This window comes from Mycotypha africana (assembly GCF_025528875.1).
Source record: "Mycotypha africana strain NRRL 2978 chromosome Unknown BDF20scaffold_1, whole genome shotgun sequence".
Classification (NCBI taxonomy): domain Eukaryota; kingdom Fungi; phylum Mucoromycota; class Mucoromycetes; order Mucorales; family Mycotyphaceae; genus Mycotypha; species Mycotypha africana.
This window is the reverse complement of record NW_026515725.1, coordinates 2,907,858-2,928,524: the sequence shown is the minus strand read 5'-3', so window position 1 is coordinate 2,928,524 and position 20,667 is coordinate 2,907,858. Positions and strand designations below refer to the sequence as shown.

The window sequence follows — 20,667 nt, the reverse complement described above, 5'->3', positions numbered from 1 at the left end:
TGTTCTCCTTTCTTTGTTTGCTTCAGCAACCCCTTTTCCTTTTGCACTGGAAGGAAGCAAGTAGTTCGAAAATGCAGCAACAAAAGGGGGTTGGACACCTCCCCTTACTTTGCTGATTAGACGTATCCTATTCTTTGTTATTTTGAATTTAACAACAACCACCTATTGTAGGATTTTACTCCTATCAAACTATTACTTATGTATTTTATTTGCAAACAGCAGAAAAGTTTAATACTAACTTCGTTATCTATTTCTCTTTCTTTCGTTTTCTCTCAGTGTATGTTTACTTTTTTTTTCACTTAGATTAAAAGGCTTACTATTTTGTTAATTCCCCCATTCATCGCAACTCACTTGCAAGTCATTCTTTTGCATAACGCCTGTAAATACACCTCTATACAACATAATAACACTCAATCCGAAAGATGATGGCTAAACCACTCCTATTAAACACACAACTACTCTTACAATTGATATGCAACCTTTGTCTACTCTTCATAAGCGTTAGCTGTCAGCAACAACAACAGTTCCCAACAACAACGACGATATTATCATCCTCATTGTCACTAGCAGCAGTCGAATCACATTCCATATCACCTACTACAATCACTCTAAAGAAATCTTTGAGTAAGGCCTCACGTATGTAATAGAGACAAGGAGATTAAGCTGTCTTACAAGTTTATTGTCTGGCATTTTATTGTTATAGTGGAGGCGTCATCATGTGGCGCGAATGGAAATACAGATACAATTTGCTCTCCAAAAGAAGGAGAGGTTTGGAAAAATGGAACTTGGTACCCAATCATTTGGAATTCAATGTAAGGCAATTGAAAAATGACTACTTTGCACAAAAGAAATACATAAATTGCTAACCATAACTACCCGGTGTCCTTTTGTCAGGCATCCAGCCTATGTGTCAGCTGTAAGTGTACTATCTATGTAAAGCAAAACTCAAAGTAACATAAAACTCATATTTCTGAACGCAACAACAGCCAACAATAAACATCTATATCTATTTTGTGCGGAACTACGAGACAATTCTTATAAAGACATTGCCTGACATCGATGTCGCAAAAGGAACTATCCATGTACTTGTAGACAATAGCTGGAGGCTGGACCCTTCAGCACAAACTTACGAAAGTATAATTTATATCGTATCTAGCGGTGTAAATCCACAAGACGAGATGTACAACCGGAATTCGGATTTTCCTGCGCCAGTCAGTAACTTTGTCGAACGTAAATATTAGGGAGCAGTGTACATTAGCCAATCATTATCAGCAAAAAGACTTTTTATAGGGCATAAAGATGGACTAACCTTTGAATGCACTTTTCAATTCATTAGAGCCTGATTTAAACCCACCTCTGGTTTCCTTGACGAGCATTGGTGGCTCAGCCGCTACATCCTTCTTGTTCTCAAGCGGAACAGCATCAGATACTCCTCCATCATCGTCTTTGCCCTTAGCCGATAGGCATGCCAATGTTGAGAATAGCAATCCAGACAGCCACAATAATGCAATGCCACCCTGGTTGATTGCAACCGTTGTTCCAACAGCTTGTGCTGTCATAAGTATATGCGCTCTGGCGTTTTGGTTCATTCGACGTAGTAAGAAGAGAAAGATGGTCTATGGCGAGAAAGGACACTTGGGTAAGCCTATTTGGAATCCTTTGTGTGATGTGCAGTATGCCATAGCATTAGACAGCATCAAACTCAGCCGAAAAACAAATCATTGTTCTTTTCTCTTCTAGAATCGAGTGGTACACTGAGTAGCTCACTCTATCCAACGAAGGGTGTTTACTTTAACGGAAACGGAAAGGACAACGACAAAAGCAATACGAGCATCAATCATCATCATCTCAATTCTTCCATAATCTTAAGTCATCCTGATATCATTACATTAGCAGGAACGCCTGCATCTGTGTCACCATCTCGATCTTACTATACGGCCCCTCAATATCATCCTAGTCGAATGAATAGAAACAATATTAGCACTACCACTAACAACCTGGATAAAATAGTAGACGATAGCTCTCTCGCAAGTCAAACAGCACCTTTATCAGCATCTCAAGCAGCTGGTAAACCATTCCATGCAGATGAGCTGGAAAAAGCCGGCAGCAATAATAACAGCCTCCCACTGTTAAGCGCATTAAATCGTCCTCAATCAACAAACTCTGTAAGCAATTTATCCAGTCGTTCTGAGCCTCCTCCACTCATTACTTCAACCGATGCTATCATGATAGCCGATACTTTCCGTCAACGTATGAGACGGCCAGAATGGCAGCAGCAACAAAAGGTTTTTGAGGAAAAAGAGGAGGAGGAAAAAAGACGGCAGTTGAGTGAGCAACTCATGAAGGAAGAGCTCGAGGCAGAGGGAACATTAATGAAAAAGGTTGGGAAAAGAGCTCAGCTTTCTCCGTATATTTATCAATCTCAAAATGCATGACATGGCATATAATAAAGACCTATGTAATATTTATTTTTTGTACCAGTAGTATTAATAAAATTGAACATAAATGAGCGTACATGCATACGATACAAGCAGGCAAAATAAATAATATTGATCAAACTTCTGATGAGCAGAAATATAAATCTAATGGCCAGCCATTTCGGTTTCTAATTTTAAAAAAAAAAAAATGGTAGGAATGGATAGGACGGAAGCGGAGGGGTTTGCATTGTATACAATCATTTATCTCTTGGGCGCTTCTGTATTATCAACCAATTAAAGGTAGCTCCCTATAGGACATATCACATACAATTTTACATCTGGTTGACCGAGACTTAGTATCGAGAAATAGAGTATAAAGATATGATGGGTTTCAAATACAGTAAAATTGCTATAAAATGGCATTAGATACTTTAATGATCACTTAGTTTCTCAACATTGCAAAGCAGCAGATGTAATAAGCAACAAAGCGTTTCGTTTCCAATAAGATGTGCAAAAGCATTTTACGAAGCATCTACCAGTACGAATAAGAACAGTAGCAGTGACTGGTAGTACCTATACTAAGTTAGGAACAGAAGCAGTAGTTTGTTGCTCTCGACACATGAATAATCAGCCGAAGCGTACAATCATTGAAAGCCTTCTCCCTGTGCAAAAAAAAAAAAAAAAAAAACTCAATATGAAATCAGGATTAAATACAGTTGTGGATTCAACGCTACAATCTCACAGATTCTCACATTTAGCTCACAGCTTTCTAGATGGTTCGGAAGATTCTAAAGCCAATAATAAACAAAATATTACCCGTACAAATAAAGTAATACGGTACATCTCTCTTCTCTTCAGGAAAGCAGGGTAAACAAGTACAATTCCATCGTCAAACTTATTAAAAGTCTTGTATCTCTGGCTTGATCCTAAGCAATTATATTGAAGGGCAAGTTGGTATTGATAAAATTCCTTCAGGTAGAAATCAAATTCTTGTTGATACAAACAACTGCGTATAACTCGTCCATTATAACTTAATTACCATCTACCAATATCTTCTAGGGCCTCTTATTTTAATGCACTTATAGCTGATGATGTATTGGTTTATATTACAACTCTTCCTTATGGGTCCTTCCGTTCTATACAGTTAAAGAGGCTTTTCATTTTACGGACACGATAGAAATTTGGATGCATCCATGTATGACTTCACGCGTTGCTTTATAGATATTTTAATGGCAAACAATCAAAGTTGCTTAAAAAACGACACCAATAGAAGAATAAGTCGTGTCGATTGGGTTCCACTATGTTACATAATACATGCCTAGCTGAAAATCCAGAAGTCAGTATTCTATGAATCAAACAATTGTACATTCCGTCTTTTACCAAAACTGGTGCCTTGGACTCATGTAGGAAAAACTGACCCTTAGTTTTGATGCTAAACGTACAGTAACTGGTATAAGTCATGTTCAACAAAAACCATCTTTATAAATGTATCTATTAATAAACATTGTCAGGTCAGAGTTGAAGCTACTTGTAGGTAAACGAAGCATTGGACCCAACCAAAGTGGTCCTTTTTTTATATTATTCGTGATAGTGCAAGTTTTGTATAGCAAGCTTTGAAGGGCGGTGTTCATGTAAATATCATAGACGACGCCGCTTCATAGAAAATTTTTTTTGGGGGGGGGGGAACTAACTGTTGCAGTTATAGCTGGTTATTGTTAAATCACGACAGCATTGAGACTGGTCTACGAAATGAGGAATCTCTTGTGAACGTTACAAAAAATTTGGTTAATACAGTAAAAGACATAATGAGGGTGCAGTTTATCGATCTTATCCCTAGCTTTTTGAGACAAGCAAACTATTAATGCTAGAGATTATACTTTCCAATGCGTTTATAAATACTTTTCAAACAACAATACTATGTTCCTAATCATGTGAAGCATATGGCACGAAGTATAAAGTCATATAAATAAGGAACCTTCTCAAGTTCAACACTAAACTATGTTGGTTAGTTCTCGCCCCTCATTGTCTTTACAACTTCTTCTTAGGTTAACAAAAGGGCATTTTATACGTATCACTAGAGTTTCCATGCAAAAAAAGAAAATATACTTGCTCACATCATCATGGAAGCCTTTCCGACGTGCAAGGTCCAGTTACTGTTGGGAATAGAATATCATATCAATAAAAGATAACTGAGAGTATGGTCTTGAGTTCTGAAACTGACCATCAAAGAGGGACATGAGTGTACAAAATAAGCTTTTTTTTTGTCTTGAAGAAATACGAGCAAATCAATGTGGATTTGCTACTATTCACAACTGCTCCCTGATGTAATATAAGATGAGCGATATTGCACATAATCGATCCTGACAGCAAAGTATTACATTAAGACTTGGACCAACTCTCAAAGAGATTGTAATTGGTGCCAGACAATATATAAACGGGTAGGTCGCTAATAGCGATAGTCACTCAACCTATAAAAGAAATGCAGTAAAGTGCATGAAGGGATGCATGTCACTGTATGCTCGAACATGACTGAAATGTTATCAACAATTTGAAGGAAGTGTAAAGACGTTTAATTGAATAGCAACTTTCAATATTGGAGTGATAATAAATTACAAATATGAATGAATGGGGGGGGGCGGTTTTTGGTTTCCTTTCTTTTCAGTCAATGTTTTCAATGTGGGGCAAGATATATACTATATATATATGAAAACATGTAAACGATGGTATATAATGGGTATAAAAATGCTGTCTACTGAAAAAATACTCAAGTCCAACCATTTATCTTCATGACATAAGTTGATTCCAATTCGTACAAGGATAACAAATGAATCATTTGGTTCAAGAAGGAAATATCGGATTGATGAGTAATAAATGTAATTTTATGCATGGCTTCGTTGATTTTTTTAATTCTACAAAGGAAACTAGCGGTTGTTGTAGCGATACGATTGGTTGCTGTATTGCTGCCGCTGCTGCTATCATGAGAACTACAATGATGATGAAGATGATATGGATGCTGATCATTTGCTGTAGTTGTGGTTGGTATTAGTACAGGAGAACTACCTATGTATTAATTGAGAAGTAAGGGGAAAAAAGCATTAAATCTCGGGACGCATACGTACATACGACATATGTATACACATATATAAAATGTCACTGAGCTTTCTCTTTACCTATCCTACCAGACCACAAGATTTTGCCATCAGGATACATACATCCACTCATATCTCCTTTAAGATGCTAATCGTTCAGGAGGTGAACAAAAAAAATAAAAAATAAAAAATAAAAAATAAAAATAAAAATAAATACTCCAAATTTATATAAATTATACAAGTCATTTTTTTTTTTTTTTTTTTTGCACGATATGATATACCTCTGAAAGAATGTAATGCAGTTTCCCTGCAGCAACGTATTCTGTTTTTGCGGGATATTGTATGGATAATTCTTTATTGTGTGAAGATGTGTTTCGTCGTTTATTCTTCTTTTTACCAAAATAACGGTCGGATGTCGTCGTGAAGGTAGAGATGAGTTTCGCTAGACGGCTGCTGCTACTGCTGACAGACATGAAGTAGTTGGTGAGCGATGATTTATGATGTAGCATGCAACGTTTAAAGTAGCGCAATGTAGATAATGTGGGTGTTGTTGTCTTTTCAAAATCACGTGTATTCGTACTGTTGTTGAATAGTGCTGTTAGTAATAAATTCCCTGAAGTGGTGTGTCCGTCTTCAAAGGAAGAAGCGCGAGTAGAAGTGGTTGTGAGATAAGTTGTGTGTTGTAGGGACGGGTTTTTAGGGGAAAGAGATTGGATAAGAGCAGGTACCGAGTAATGGTGTTTGATCAATTGTTGAACGATAGACAAAGGGGGTTGAACAGTGCAGCAATCGTTCATCATCATCATTAGCATGGCTCTCTTTGAGTTGTTGTTATGGTGGGTGTTGTGATTCGACTGTAATTGAGGCAAGACGTCAATAAGGGTGGCACTTGTTGTGGTGGATGAGGAGGAGGATGGCATGATGATCGAACTCTTGTTGGTATAAACACTGCCACTACTACTGTGATTTGAAGAGGAGCCTTCTTCTTCTAAATTGAACGGCGTTGGCGGACTGTTGCTGTCATAATGATGTTGTTGATGATGATGATGATGATGATAATAATTGTTTGTCTCACAACTAGAGGTCGCTGTGGCTGTTGAATCATAACTGCATCTTTTAAGTTGTCGATGATGTGTTGTATCACAAATAGTGTATTTCTTGAAATTCTGTTGCTCTTGCTGCAGTTTCATTGATCTTTCCATCATAAGTAAGTGTCTTTCTTGTCTCTGTTGTAATAATTGGAAAGTGAGTTTTTGAATGTTTGGACTATAATGAGAAACCATGTGAATGAAATCAAATAAGTAAGAGTGTAAATGCATTTGCGTGTTGTATGTATATATATATGTATGTATGTATGTATGTGTGTTTGTGGGGTTGGGGCTGAGGAGGTGTTGGAGTGGGAGGAGGGGATGGCGTGGGTTAGGATGCAAGTTAGACTCTTTGTATTTTTTAAAGTTACCTTTTTTCCATCAATGCAGTTACTATTTGGTCATGACTTAAGTCTCGCCATAATACTTTGAGGGTCTCTTTTGTCGGTCCATCGAGTTCATTTGGGCTCTTTATGAGTGGTGATTTCAACTGCTCGTCGTGCCATGGATTGCAACGGAACGAAAAAGAATGTATCGAAAGCATTCGGCTGGAAGGTGTACTGCTACACATGAAATCGCTTCCTTTCAATAGTGTACTGTTGGTATTGGTATGGAGACTGCTCAAAACAGTGGTTGGTACTGCAGTTGAATTCAGGGTTGTTGGTAAAGGATGAGACAACAACCAAGGATGGTTTAACACGTCATTAAACTGTATATAAAAATATAGATAAGAGAAGCATCCATGAGCTTTCTTTCCATGCTGCAACTTGTCGTGTACAAAAAAGTTTCTTTTAGACTTACATTAATTCGCTTGTTTGGATCAATATTTAACATCCTATAGATAAGATCCTTTGCTGCCGATGATACCCAATCTGGTAATTGTCTGAAACGACCTGTTTTAATTTTTGCTAATAGTCTTCCAACGTGACGATCATCAAATGGTAACTTTCCGGTCAATAGGATGTACAAGATTACACCAGCGGACCACACGTCAGCCGATGGACCATAATATGGAATTCCCTAAAAAAGTAGAGATGTCAATAACTCTCTTTTATTCCATTACACCGAATTCTGTTGATTTTTTTTTTTTTCTTACCCTGACAATTTCAGGACTAGCGTAATGCGGAGAACTATTTCAGCGTTAGAAAGATGAATATTTCAGTTATTTTTTTTTAGCTCTACATCGGAGGAAGTCTGTATTTTTTGGTTGTTACCCGCAGCTTGTTTTTAATAATTTTGTAGTTGGCTGCATAATAGCCATTCCAAAATCAGCAATCTTGATATGTTTTTTGTCACTATCCAAGAGTATATTTTCTGGCTTGAGATCTCTATGACTAATAATGATCCATCAGCCAGTGTTTAGGAAAGAGGGGTTGTCTATAGATCTTTTACCATATATGCCGAGAGTGACACCATGCTAAGGCACTCGCTATTTGACTAAAGATATCTTTGGCTTCCAATTCAGATAATCGACGGTCATGCCGTTCACTTAATAAGTAATACAGCTCTCCCCCCGGCACATATTCAGTTATAAAGTAGATATTCTGCTCGTCTTGCAAGACTTGATAGAGGTTGATCAGGTTGGGATGATGTAATAGTTGTAATACGGCTAATTCTCTTTCGACAGCTTGAGTAATTCTTATCGATGAATGCAGTTGAATACGGGGTATGATCTTTATCGCTACTTTCAAGCCAGTTGACTGATGAATTCCAAGCTTCACTCGCCCTAAAAAATGTGTTTGCTATTTTTGAGTTTTTTTTTTTTTCAATTTTTCAAATGGGTTTTTTCACAGTTGTGTTATAATATCAACCTGTTGATCCATGACCGATGGTAGAGGACATGATATATTCACCAATAATTTTCGGTGCATTCGTCTTTTCTGTCATCATTGCCTGGGTTGTCGATTTGTTGACCTTTTTACTGTATAAAGATTGTACGAGTCGTAGTGGAGATACAATGACAAAGTGTATAGATGTTGATTTAATTTACAAAAATGCTAAAATGGTTATAAAAATACGCAAAAAATAAAAGATTTAAGAAATAGGAAAAGGAAAGGACACACAAACACACAAACACACTCAGACACGCACACAAAAAAGTAACAAAAAAAAAAAAAAAAAAAAAGAGAGAAAAAAAAGGAGAACGGGGAAGGGACAAAGGAAATGAAGTTTTATAATGATTCTGTAAACATTTTTACATAGCTCACATATGTATACATATGCGTAAAATGTAATACCAACAAAAAAAAAAAAAAAAAACCAAAAAAAAAACCGACTCAGTTTTCTGATTCGCCCTTTTTTCAACGATCATCGAGCTACTACCATTTGTCCTCTTTTGCCAGCTTGTTAAATGTCATTTTTTGTCTCTCACTTATCCACACACTATTTTTTTGTTATAAATTGGAACAGAGTGTTCAAAATGGTGGTTATAAGTAAACGATGACTAGAAATTTCTTTTATACAAATATGGTCATTATAAAAGAAAAGAGTAGGTCGTTCAGCCCACATACTAGGCGCAGGGGTGCGAGTCCATTTGCTTTTTTTTTAAGGAGTTCTCACTCTACGAAACACACTTTTTACGCAATTTAGAATAAAGAAGTTGTATTATAGTATGTAATGTATCTTTTTTTTTTCTGTTATGCACAGGAAAGAAATTATCTTATTTTGGTCAATCCATCCCAAAATCAAGGAGTTATCCCAAGTTTCATCATCTAAAAATGGGATCAAAAAAAGGGGGTCCATTGGTTGTTCAGACCCTGATTTGCATTTTATTATTTTTACGTGTGCACAAAACCATTTTTGGTGAAAATATAAATCATTCACATAGCAAATGTTTGCATGTTGTGAGGAAAGACAATCTCGCTTTTCTCTATGGGCATCTCGTTTCTGCCCCCTCGCCTCCCCTTCCTTTTGTATGACAAAATGGCTAAATGCCCCGGCCATAAGCCAATCCAAATCTTGCTACATGAAAAAGCACTATTTATATTGCAGCCAACGATTATTACATATCGATTGCCCTTTTAATTCTTAATGAACAGTAGCCGTTTTTCCAACAAACAAAATGATAAAGCATTGAATAGAGGAAAAAAAAAACTCGATAAAAGTGGGCATCTTGAAGAGGAGAAGCCGTTGTGGGGGGAAGGGAGAGAGACAGACAGAAAGATACAATTGGATCATGTGCGTTGTATGTATAGACATTGCCACGAAAAAAAAAAAAAAAAATCTAACCGCACTCCATTCATGAAATCTTTTCCATAACCTTAGAAGTGATAAACATAGTAAAAAAAAAAAAAAAAAAAAAAAAAAAAGACATTGAATAAGCTACAACGTGATTTTCAGAATCTATGCCCCATACAAAGAATGCACTCCTACCTATCCACTTTGGATGAATATGTATAAAATGTCAAGTTAGTCATCTGCAATAGCATCATGCGAGAAACCATCATTGAAGCCCATGTATCAAAGTTGTCAACAAGTTCATTTTGAGATCTAGAGCAACATGTGTTTAAATATTGACTAAAGAAGTAACATGAACATGTTACTTTAAAAACTGGATACTTTTACTTTTTTTCTTTCAATGCTGTAAAGTCTCGTCCTTCTTTATTTTGTGTGACATCAAGACGCATATCCAACGTAAATAATCCTTGTTTTGGTGAAATTATCTTGTGGACGCCTCCCTTCCATATACACATACCCCTAACCCCTCTTTAACTCCCAGATCATTGAATTGGGCAGTAAGTAGAATACAAATAGCCACAGCTGTACAAAACTAACTTCAATGGTTTTCCGATCATCATGCAAAGTGATATTTTTACATTAGACTCCAGTCGAATGGGACAGAACACATGCGTTGTTTAATCATACAAAAAAAAAAAAAAAAAAAAAAAAAAAAACCAGAAAAACCCTGTGATTTAATCTTTTTTTCTAAGCGGTTTCTTCTTTTTGAATCGAGACAAGATGCCTGCGTTGCCATCGCCTAGTTTTCGTTTTTTAAACACAACTTTATCTTCTGAGGCATCGTTATGGTGATTGTCTTCTTCCGCCAGTAAGTTCAAGTCGGTTGGATATTCTTTTTCTTTTATTTTGAAGTTGCGTAAGTCCTCTTGATCATCTTCCTCATCTTCTGGTATCTCGGGAACATGATCGGTGGTTGCCTTGGTCGTTTTGCTAGTGTGACTCGAGTCTCTCTTGGATGTCGTTGTTGTTGTCGTTGTTGTTGTTGTTGTCGTCGATTGTACTATTTCCCAATCACCTACTTTAGCTATCTCCTTGTTCACTGCCCATTCTTCGCGTCCTTCTAACTTGGGCTGCTCTTTTTGTTTCTTTTCCTCTTCCGCTTGTTGACGTAGTTCTTCAATGGTAGGAATAGGATGCGCAGGCGTAGGATAAAAGCCTGACTGTGGCGAAGAAGTGGGCGGTATGGATGACGTTGATCGACTACTGTTCAGGTATTTCAGTCTTTCCTCTGCACTAAGAGAGCCTAACGCTGCCTAGATGTGTCCTTTAGCGAGACGATCCGATGACCAACAACCCCCTCCACCTGTGAACAATTTACCTTTTCTATGCGTTCTAATTCTTGACGCACATTATTAGCATCTTCCTCATTTTGCTTTCCCTTCTTATATACATCTCGTAAGAAGCGTTCTACGTTATCTTTATGCGATCGGCCGCTTTCATGAATTTGAATCGACTATGCCACAGGATAAGAGATAAAAAGGTGGGCCCTTGAATGATGGAAGTGCGTGAATCATTGGACTTACAGGTTTATTGTTTTGTATATATTTTTTACAATATTTACACCAATGTCGTGTCTGCGAGACCCAGTAATCAGACCTTTAAAAAAGAAAATGAGAGCAGTGAGTAAAAACTTGGACCTGATGACATTGTAAAGGCAAATTCATTGTACATTTTTTTAATTTCGTTTTATTCAAGCAATGGGGGGTTGTGATGGAGCACAGAAAAGAAAAAAAAAAAAAAAAAAAAAAAGAAAAATGTCAGCATTTGGTTTAATTTTTTTATTCTTCGAGATAAAGCAGAGGCGGCATGTATATATAAATAGGGAGAGACTGGTGGTTCTTGTATAAAAAATCATCGTACTTTAGTTCTTCTCTTCTGCCGTGCTCTTCTTTCCTACAGGCAAAGTATAAGCAGCAAGAAGTTCGTCACCCTTCTTGATGGCTTTCGTAGCAGTAACGGTGATTTCATCGTTATCAAAGCTGAGCTTGACATTGGGAGAGTCTTGAGACTGGCCAAGATAAGTAGAGATCTTGTACAAACCGGCACCTATGTGCTTGGCCTCACTGTCTGTCACTCTGCTATGTTCTTCAGAATCACGCACGTCCACTGTCGTTGTCGTGGACGCAGGGATACCGTAAGCGTTGTACAGTAACTTGCCCTTCAGCATCAAGTAAATTTCATCCGACAAGAACTCGCTGATACCTTGGACCTTGGTACCGAGGACTTTTTTCAGCATGGTGATCTCAGCTTCGGATTGAGCACTAGGAGACGTTTCCAAATATCTGAATCGATCCACATGATCCCAGGCGCCAAAAGTGGTTTCACTCGCCTTCTCTTCTGTCTTTTGCTTCTTTAATTCTTCCGCTACCATGGAAGACAGAAATCGTGCAATCATGTAAGGATATTTGGTATTGTTGGTTTTTGAGGTCTGGGCAAATTCCAAAGCTGTGTTTTCGTCATCTGCTTCATCGACTGCCTTTGTGTCGGTGGATGTGTTATGCGAACAGAGGTATTTGTGATATTCTTCCTCAGCCGTGTCTCGACAGGATTCGCTACAGAACGCGACTAAATCACAATGAGGGCATGGGACCTTGCTTTCGTCATTGTCGATCGATTTTAAGCAAAAATTGCAGTGCGATCCTTCCAATTCCGGATAAAGAGCAGACACAAGAGGTCGTTCTGAGTAGATCTTTTCATCTTTTTCAATGTCTTTGTCGGCTATCAGTGAGCGACGGATCACCGGCGTGCCTTCTTCGTTTTTACCAGCAGGCAATTCACCCAATTTAACGTGTGTTTCCTTGGGAGGGAATGTTTCGTAGAAAATGTTTTGGCGTCTTTGTTGCTATCATAGAAAGAGTCCATATGAGTCCACTTGCATATGAGCAAAAAATGATCATCCCCGCCCCCCACCCCGCTTGTCCATCTTTTACCTCTAATGCCATGATATTGATCAGCATTTGGAATACTGGTTCAGGCACGGTCTTTTGATAAATCAAAATCAACTCCATGGGTGCGGGATAGACCTTTAAAGCCAAATAGAATGGCAATACGGCATCATTATAAAAAGCTTCACCTATTGAATTGAGTTGAGAGAGAGAGAGAGAAACGCGTTATAAATTTGGGACGATTGTCTATTCGTTTCAAGCTTCATCTACCTTTGTTACAAAGGGCTTCACCAGCAGCCACTTGTTCCATAAAGTATTTTTCTTTGCTTTCTGGTGAAGAGGGGAAGGTTTCCTTTTCAGCTGCCTTCAACACGTTCTCTATGATTTCTAATGCATTGGTTTTCGCCTTTTCTTGGGCTTTCTTCATTTCCTGTTTCACCTTCTTCTTTTCTTTTCCTACATGAACATGAATGAAAAAAAAAAAAAGAAAAAGATGAGTCGTTTTATACTAGTAACAAGTAAAGATGACCAGAGAAGGATAGAGATAACTGTCACTGAGAAGTAACCACTCCCCTCACTCTCCACCCCTCCGCGCTTCTGACACTTCTTTCTACAGGTTTGGAAGGATCTTTGACTTGTATTCATCTGTTATTCCTTCACTACCCACACCTGTTGGTATATCATAGAAACCGGGGACCCCCGCCTTCCACCCCCACGTTGTATAGCTACTTACTAAGTTTCTTTTTTAAAGTAGGATCATTTCTTCTCTTATAATCGAAATACAACATATAAGCAAGACCTGCGGTTACTGCAACACCAGCAGTCACCATTGCAACAGTTTTAGGTTGAATAGCCATGTTAGAGTGTGTATCTATCTAATATCTCCTAGGAGTCTGAAAGAACTGTGAAATAGGAAAAGAGAGAGAGAGAGAGAATTCCACTTTTTTGAAAAAAAGTCAAAAATTTGCTTTATCCATTGGACAAACACAAGAAATAAAACTACGACGTTTTTTTCTTTAAGGAAATTAGAGCCACTCATAAATTGCTTTTTAGTTTAGCTTTAAAAGCTTGAAAACAAAAAAATCCCCCAAAAAAAATCCCCCACCCCGCGCCACTCCTGTCAACAAACCCATGAGGACTCTCACATGAAACCCATTTGACACTCATGGGTGTCGTAGGTCATTGCCCTTCCGTTTCTCTCTGTCTGTCAACTGAACAGACTTTGACAGCTTTTCCTTTAATTTTTATCACCTTATTATTACTGCTTCTTTTGGGTGGTAAGAGAAAGTGATAGAGCCCATCTATGAGCGACAGGAAGAGGAGCTACAACAATACAGAAAATCGCGTTTCATGTAGCCTCTTTCTCTGCCACCTTCTACCTCAAAGAGAGACTGAAACCCATCCCTTTGACAAGTCTAGCATTTACCATTGTGCAACTCGTAGCATTTATGGCGCAGTGACGTTGATAAAGTATATACACATTTTTTATTTCAAAGAAAAAGGGTACACATGAACGTTTGTTTTATTCTTCCTTTGCACTTTGTTCAAGATGGCGAATGCTTTCTTGTTGCAAATCTTTTATCGGCTTGTCTTCTGCTTTATCAGCTTTAACCTACAGATGAGCTTAGTACATTTGCCAACTAGAAATGAGCGAATGAAAGCCGCAGAATACTTACAACAGCCTCACTATGAGAAGCCAACTTTTCATTCCATTCCTTCTTTTCCTTTTTACTCAAATTCTTTTGCTTTTCCTTTTCGAGCACTTCAGGGTCATTGTCTGACATATGAGAATAAGCTGACATGTATCGTTTTGGTGTATTTGTGACTACAAAAGCCTTTGTCGCTGTAGTAGGTTGACGGCAGGTCTTTGAGAAGGTAGCGAGTGTTGTTTTCATGAGCATTTTTTTATGTTTCTGTTAAATGTGGGTGTTGAAGTAATGTAAGAAAGTAAAGAAAAAGAAAAAGAGAAACCGGGGATGGAAACGAATGTGGGGTAGAACTTCACACTTATAGCAATATGTAGGCAATTTGTTCAATAAGAGCAGGTTTCTTCCTTATTATTAATACATCCATCTCCCATCATCTTCACGTCATTTTTTTCCTATTTTTTCCCTCAACAGCACATTCGTTGGTCTCTTTTCCACATCAGCCAATAAAAAGGCTTAAAAATTGAACTCTTTCATGCCATCACTTTAACGACAAAAGATCGACCAGTGTGTCTCATGTTCATTTTTTGATTTACTGCTACATCATCATTCAAAATACAGAACTAACCCCAAAAAAAAATTTGTCTCTCCTTCTATAGTGAAAACGGTTCCTTCATCTTTATGCATCTGAAAGAAAATTTTCTTCCCAAAAAAAGTTAAAAATTGGTCTCAACTCAGACATTTTTATGCAAGGAAAAAAAAAAAAAAAAAAAAGTGGAGGTTTGCCGTTGAATATTGACAATGACCCTTTTTTTAGCAGTCCAAAAATTTGTCGATTGCTTTCCAAAATCCCTCATTATTATTTTTAAGCTCAGGTTAGGGGCAGGTTGACCCGGAAAAGGGAAATGCTTGGATCATCAGAAAAAAAAAAACTTTCCCTTTTTCTATGAATGACAGACAGCCTGAAAAGAAAGAAAAAATGAGGGCGACCCAGGTCCCTAATTCTTTTCTTTTTTGTTCAAATAATTTTTAAAGAAAACTTTCTTTGCAAATCGAAAAGTATGAAAAACTCAACTATTGCTTTGATTACTACTGGCGTTCTTGCTACGGTGGGTGTAGGCGTATTGTTCTATTTTGACTACAGACGACGCAATGATCCAACCTTTAGAAAGCATCTGAGTAAAGCTATCTTTGTTGACACCTTGACAAGCGAAACAGCGGATGACTTATCGCTTACTTTATGATCATCATAGGACGCGAACGCAAGAATGCTGCTAAAGCCGCAAAAGAAGCAGAAAAACATGCAGAAGAATCACGATTGAAAATGATTGAAAACGTGATTATTGAAAGCTCAAAGGAAGAATACCCCACAACTCCTGAAGCAAGAGAAAAATACTTTATGGAGCAGATCGCTGCAGGTGAAGCACTATGTGGCAAAGGTAAAGCATCATCCTCTGGATGATATCTGAATCGGAGAGTAGAGAGTGCGTGCAAATGGATGATGACTCACCCCGTCGTGAAATGCTGCCTCTTTCCATCCCTATATAGGTCCTACTGCTTATGACGATGCTGTGGTATTTTTCTATAAAGCGCTCAAGGTCTATCCAGCCCCCATGGAATTGATTCAAATTTACCAAAAAACAATTCCAGAGCCCGTCTTCCAACTCATCACAACAATATACGCTATTGAGGTAAAGTAGTAGGCCTTTGTGAAACGATCTTTGTATCGCTCTCCAGTATTGACTTTATTGTTTATCCAATATTGATAGCAAAAGGCCATGGAAGGACAATTGAATGAAACACCAGAAGCAGCGGCGGCGGCTGCCACAGGCATTTAATGGATAGGATGACTACCAAGCTTAAACAACTCAGCCTGGAAAGCCTTCTGACGACAACTTGTCCTTTTATTTTTTTTTGTATTATAGTTAAATATACTCATATCCAAATTTGCTTTGATATCTACTCATTCTTACCATCAACGTAATATTGTATTTTTATATTATTTCAGAGCATACGAGAGAAAGCAATTCCAAAAGAAATAAATGAAAAAACTTATTTATAGGCTTGTGGAAACAGTAACTCAGACAACTGCCTTTTAAATGCACCAAGGAGGATATGTTCGCTACTCTCAGTTCTTTTTTGGTTTCGTCTATCCTCTCCCTTACTAATGGCTCACTTTAAAAAAGCAGAACCTATCGCCACCAATACTTTATTGATACCCGATATCCCACTTCCTTTCTTCTTTTGCGATGAAGCCATGTTGGCTATTCACGATGCGTTTGCTGCTTTCGGACCTCTCTACTCATTCGTCAAAATGAAAGGTTTCCGACGGTTGATGATCATCTATCAAGAAACATTGCACGCTCTCAAAGCCAAAAAAGAATTGACTCATACGACAGCACTCATATGGAGAGACATCACGCCCGTACCTGATATATTGAATCTAATACAGCTTGAAGATCCATTAGAAGAAGAAGAATGGATAAATCACGGATTCTCAGTGTTCAAATTGAAAGTTTACTATGGACAAGTAAAGTATTTTCAGTCTTTATTATTCAAATCTCATTCCGTTTAGTGATACACTGAAACCTTCCTGCTAAAAAAAAAAAAAAAAAAAAAAAAAAAGCATTTTACTATTCATGTAGATCCTGATACAGTCAACTTACAAGTGCCTCAGTTTCAACGTAATTTATTAATTTCACCACCGGGTTCACCGTTTGAAGGTTGGGAGCAGATTGAAGAGGATGCACCGAACCAAAAAGTGTTGGCTTCAGATCTTATGCATGCAGCTGATATGTCAGACTTTGAATTAGACGACGATGTGCTAGATCTATCTTCGCCAACAGCTAGCAAAAATGATGGGATGGACGAACAGGAGGACTCAGCAGAGGAAGCAGGATCAACAGCAGCGATAGCCTCTTTACCATCCGATTCAAGCAAGACTTCCTTGAAGACAGTGTCAATCGTTTGTGCCAAGGGCTCTGAAACTCCTGATCATCTTCCTTCCATTACTGTGCAAGACTGGGATGGACAAGATGATCAGCTTGATATCGATGAAAGTATGAATATCAGAAAGAAGAAACTCTCACGAATAAACAAGATGGTACCAACCGCCATGCCACCCACCACCTCCTCTGTCTTTGAACAGTCATCCTAGTTAGCTCGAGCATCCTCATCTTTCGCTTTATCTCAAAAACAAACCACGCGCATTTCATTAACAAGTACCATACATCCTTTTTTTCTTTTATTTTTTCTGATTCTTCTTAGGAGAATGCTATATAGCTTTCTTGTGCTTTCAAATACCTGGTCTCACCATATAAAGTTGCTCGATCCATCTGCTTTCTTTGTCGATGAACGCTTACGTTCTTAAGATTTCCACCTTTATCACTATAGTCTCGAAGCCGTTAGACTCGAGATGAGATGTTTAATGTATCACTCACTGGCTCGAAACAGAATAGACTAGTTTAAGAAATGCTTAAAGCTATATCTCTTCATGGACTAGATCTCTGAGAAAAAATACCGTGAAACGTACCGTAGTCATCAGTTGATGCAGGACACAAGCTGGCTTGCGACAAGCCAACTGAGTTGCCATTGTCCTATTTTACCATAGCAATGACGATACAGCCCTCTTTTATCAGTGAACCGTACTTAAAAAAGAAGCCATCTATCTTTCATCGAATTATAGGTTTAAATAGCAAAAAAAAAAAAAAAAAAAAAAAAAAGAAAAAAAAAAGAAAGGAAATACTACAGTAGAGTTAGAAAATGATGATGAAAATGAAGGCCATGTAAACAATAATAAGATAGCTAAGCAGCGAATGAAATAGACAGATGCTATCCGATAGCAGCAGTAGCATTAATAATAATGTAGGATGGCAGTTGCTTCACAGTAGCAATTAGCACAGCGATTAGATGAATGTATAATTTATCGTAAGCATTTTGTAAGTGAAATTAGATGTTTATCAAGCTGATAAATTGATGGCTGCTATCAGTCGATGTATATACTTGGTGACTTTATTACTGTTCAGATAAAGTAGAGCAAGGTCTTATAGGAATCATACTATAGGACGCGTATGCTATGTACTAATTTCAGGTTCAGTTGCTTCATGTGTAACTATTTATACTCTGATAGACAGTGGTAGAATGTATTCTCTACCTGAATGCACATATTTAAGCACTGTTAATGTTATTCCATCAAACGCGACGCCATTCTCCCTCACTTTCATGTGGAGACGCAAAAATTTTCGTACCTGATAGGATTATCATTATTGAATAAGAAAAGTTGCACAATAATTACACAAAATGGAGTGTAGCAGTGCCACAATTTCCCTTTTTAGTTCAGTCCGTGCTTCCGTGATGTAAAGGCTTGACGGTCTTTCTCAGTCAAAAGATTAGGCACACCCGTTGAGTCCCTCACAGTCGATCAGATCGAATATCATTTCACTTCCTTTATTTTTCGGATTATCTACTCTACTTTCGTCACTCAGGAATAACTTAGCTTTCTAACAAGCTGATTCACCTTATCTCGAAGCTACCTCTTTTTATTTGTTAAAGTCTAATTCCAAATTAATACAAATTCTCATCCATCTAAACTTGATAAACAAATCTCATAACAATTATCACAATGATTACATACAATTCTCTGCTATCTGCAGTTTACAAGATTGATGGCAAGCAATGCCAATTACTTTAACCACGTTATGATTCATATCATATTGCTTCTTCCCTATCATTGAATTCGATCCTACCTTTAATACACAAACCGTTCTCGAATACGATGAGTACTTGGATTATATAGAAACCGTACAGAATACCACTAGCTGTACTACAGCCATGGTAGTTCTCTTTGAACTTGAACATTTATTTTGTGCTGGTTTGCTTGAATCCTCTCCATGTTTGAAAATCAAGGACTAAACGAAGACCTCTCTTTTACATAACCATTGGCATAAACAACCTCAAAGCAAAACAATGCAATCAGTCAATATTTCACTAACCCTCCGTATCTACAAGTTGCTCTTGGGCTATCTAAACTCTTGCCGTCTGTATCCAACAATTGCATAATTTCTAAAAGCAGAGATTCAAAACGAAAAAGAACGAATTGTATCACTTTATAGAAATAAAATCACAATGACTACAACTACTGATTCATTAAGTGACACTATGTGACTCATGTATAAACTTGTAATAAAAAGAAAGATCCTTCCAACGACGGATTGAAAATAATTAAGCAGGTAAATAATTACAATGAAATGATTTAAGCATCCTTAACCTTCTTGGTACCACGAAGGAGACCAGTACGACGAGCAGCAATCAAACCAACCTTTTGACCAGCAGGAGAATCACGAGCCATTGTGGAAGCCTTACCAATGTGTTGATGGTTACCACCACCGTGAGGATGGTCTACGGGGTTCATAGCAACACCACGAGTCTTGGGCCAGCTGTTACGCTTGACTCTGTATTTGTGGTAAGCACGACCAGCCTTCAACATAGGCTTATCAATACGACCGCCACCAGCAACAACGCCAACGACAGCACGAGCGGTGGAGGGAACAACCTTCTTGGAACCGGAAGGAAGACGGATACGGGTCTTACCATCATCACCATGTCCAATGATAGTGGCATAGTTGCCAGAAGTGCGAGCAATGGAACCACGATCACCAGCCTTCTCTTCAACGTTACAAATAACGGTACCTTCGGGCATAGAGGACAAAGGCATAACATTACCAATGTTCAAAGAAGCCTTCTTACCAGCATAGATGAATTGACCAGTATACATGCCTTCGGTGGCAATAAAGGTCTCAGTACGAAGCTTGTATTTATAAGGATCACGGAATACAACCTTGGCAAGAGGAGCACCTCTTCCAGGATCGTGGACAATTTCCCTAACGATACCACGGATGTAGCCGTGACGCTCGGCAAAGTCGTTGACCCTGAGCTTGGCGGCACCCTTACGACCCACAGTGTGGGACTTAAAAATACTACCAGCACCCTTTCTTTGTGCACGAATAACACGACCCATTGCTGAAAAGTTGGTAGAATAAGGTCGAACGTAACAAAAATAAAGTGCACAAAAATTCAACAAGTTAAATGAAATATCATGATGTTGGATAAACAAAAGTTGGCATTATTGTAATGGAGGGATGGCGATTTATTTGCGGATGAGTGGAGTTACAAATGTCAAAGGCATTTACAAATTCAATGAAAGTGGGGGAAAAGGGCATATTAGTATCATTAAAAATGGTATCCATCCATCATCAAAACGATGCATCCATAAATTTGTCGGATCAATGACGATTGAAATACTTGCC

At 38.0% G+C, this 20,667-nt stretch overlaps 8 protein-coding genes across 8 annotated transcripts; 3 read left to right on the top strand and 5 right to left on the bottom strand.

Moving 5' to 3' along the window:
- Window positions 1-716: 716 nt before the first annotated feature.
- On the top strand, window positions 717-1,241 carry BDF20DRAFT_810931 (uncharacterized protein; the record flags this gene model as incomplete). The annotated part of the gene is made up of 2 exons (XM_053076639.1): window positions 717-812; window positions 1,044-1,241. 2 exons carry the CDS (start codon window positions 717-719, stop codon window positions 1,239-1,241), a joined length of 294 nt encoding a protein of 97 aa, XP_052941113.1.
- Window positions 1,242-5,172: 3,931 nt separating this feature from the next.
- Window positions 5,173-8,682, bottom strand: BDF20DRAFT_846828 (kinase-like domain-containing protein). The gene is made up of 8 exons (XM_053079769.1): window positions 8,406-8,682; window positions 7,987-8,320; window positions 7,809-7,928; window positions 7,691-7,724; window positions 7,396-7,614; window positions 6,966-7,303; window positions 5,788-6,772; window positions 5,173-5,654 (listed from the first exon to the last, which is right to left on the bottom strand). Exons 1-8 carry the CDS (start codon window positions 8,482-8,484, stop codon window positions 5,568-5,570), a joined length of 2,196 nt encoding a protein of 731 aa, XP_052941112.1. The 5' UTR covers window positions 8,485-8,682; the 3' UTR covers window positions 5,173-5,567.
- Window positions 8,683-10,488: 1,806 nt separating this feature from the next.
- On the bottom strand, window positions 10,489-11,545 carry BDF20DRAFT_846826 (uncharacterized protein). The gene is made up of 4 exons (XM_053079768.1): window positions 11,501-11,545; window positions 11,355-11,427; window positions 11,150-11,284; window positions 10,489-11,084 (listed from the first exon to the last, which is right to left on the bottom strand). Coding segments are annotated over exons 1-4 (789 nt in total). The 5' UTR covers window positions 11,503-11,545; the 3' UTR covers window positions 10,489-10,505.
- Window positions 11,546-11,557: 12 nt separating this feature from the next.
- Window positions 11,558-13,785, bottom strand: BDF20DRAFT_846824 (uncharacterized protein). Its single transcript, XM_053079767.1, has 4 exons — window positions 13,450-13,785; window positions 12,987-13,172; window positions 12,762-12,904; window positions 11,558-12,673 (listed from the first exon to the last, which is right to left on the bottom strand). The coding sequence occupies exons 1-4, from the start codon at window positions 13,571-13,573 to the stop codon at window positions 11,693-11,695; spliced, it is 1,434 nt and encodes a 477-aa protein (XP_052941110.1). The 5' UTR covers window positions 13,574-13,785; the 3' UTR covers window positions 11,558-11,692.
- Window positions 13,786-14,115: 330 nt separating this feature from the next.
- Window positions 14,116-15,089, bottom strand: BDF20DRAFT_846821 (uncharacterized protein). The gene is made up of 2 exons (XM_053079766.1): window positions 14,393-15,089; window positions 14,116-14,328 (listed from the first exon to the last, which is right to left on the bottom strand). The coding sequence occupies exons 1-2, from the start codon at window positions 14,615-14,617 to the stop codon at window positions 14,239-14,241; spliced, it is 315 nt and encodes a 104-aa protein (XP_052941109.1). The 5' UTR covers window positions 14,618-15,089; the 3' UTR covers window positions 14,116-14,238.
- A 334-nt stretch (window positions 15,090-15,423) lies between these two features.
- BDF20DRAFT_831854 (mitochondrial outer membrane translocase complex, subunit Tom20 domain-containing protein) lies at window positions 15,424-16,200 on the top strand (the record flags this gene model as incomplete). Its single annotated transcript, XM_053078486.1, has 4 exons — window positions 15,424-15,541; window positions 15,616-15,801; window positions 15,911-16,053; window positions 16,132-16,200. The coding sequence occupies 4 exons, from the start codon at window positions 15,424-15,426 to the stop codon at window positions 16,198-16,200; spliced, it is 516 nt and encodes a 171-aa protein (XP_052941108.1).
- A 362-nt stretch (window positions 16,201-16,562) lies between these two features.
- BDF20DRAFT_67590 (Calcipressin) lies at window positions 16,563-17,721 on the top strand. Its single transcript, XM_053076009.1, has 2 exons — window positions 16,563-16,892; window positions 17,008-17,721. Exons 1-2 carry the CDS (start codon window positions 16,841-16,843, stop codon window positions 17,517-17,519), a joined length of 564 nt encoding a protein of 187 aa, XP_052941107.1. The 5' UTR covers window positions 16,563-16,840; the 3' UTR covers window positions 17,520-17,721.
- A 1,890-nt stretch (window positions 17,722-19,611) lies between these two features.
- Window positions 19,612-20,379, bottom strand: BDF20DRAFT_846818 (60S ribosomal protein L2; the record flags this gene model as incomplete). Its single annotated transcript, XM_053079765.1, has 1 exon — window positions 19,612-20,379. A coding segment is annotated over one exon (766 nt), but the record flags the coding sequence as incomplete, so codon positions are not given.
- Between the last annotated feature and the right edge of the window lie 288 nt (window positions 20,380-20,667).

Bases quoted from the DNA above. Each gene is read 5' to 3' on its own strand.
- BDF20DRAFT_846826 (XM_053079768.1), bottom strand. The intron at 11,285-11,354 runs GTAAGTCCAATG...CCTGTGGCATAG, and splicing joins ATATACAAAACAATAAACCT to TCGATTCAAATTCATGAAAG. The intron at 11,085-11,149 runs GTAAATTGTTCA...GGACACATCTAG, and splicing joins AATTAGAACGCATAGAAAAG to GCAGCGTTAGGCTCTCTTAG.
- BDF20DRAFT_67590 (XM_053076009.1), top strand. From the start codon at position 16,841: ATGGATAAATCACGGATTCTCAGTGTTCAAATTGAAAGTTTACTATGG. The intron at 16,893-17,007 runs GTAAAGTATTTT...CTATTCATGTAG, and splicing joins TGAAAGTTTACTATGGACAA to ATCCTGATACAGTCAACTTA.
- BDF20DRAFT_846824 (XM_053079767.1), bottom strand. From the start codon at position 13,573: ATGGCTATTCAACCTAAAACTGTTGCAATGGTGACTGCTGGTGTTGCA. The intron at 12,905-12,986 runs GTAGATGAAGCT...TCAATTCAATAG, and splicing joins TGAAGCCCTTTGTAACAAAG to GTGAAGCTTTTTATAATGAT. The intron at 12,674-12,761 runs GTAAAAGATGGA...TTTCTATGATAG, and splicing joins TCAATATCATGGCATTAGAG to CAACAAAGACGCCAAAACAT.
- BDF20DRAFT_846828 (XM_053079769.1), bottom strand. From the start codon at position 8,484: ATGATGACAGAAAAGACGAATGCACCGAAAATTATTGGTGAATATATC. The intron at 8,321-8,405 runs GTTGATATTATA...CACATTTTTTAG, and splicing joins CATCGGTCATGGATCAACAG to GGCGAGTGAAGCTTGGAATT. The intron at 7,929-7,986 runs GTAAAAGATCTA...GATCATTATTAG, and splicing joins TGTCACTCTCGGCATATATG to TCATAGAGATCTCAAGCCAG.
- BDF20DRAFT_846821 (XM_053079766.1), bottom strand. From the start codon at position 14,617: ATGCTCATGAAAACAACACTCGCTACCTTCTCAAAGACCTGCCGTCAA. The intron at 14,329-14,392 runs GTAAGTATTCTG...GCTCATCTGTAG, and splicing joins CTTCTCATAGTGAGGCTGTT to GTTAAAGCTGATAAAGCAGA.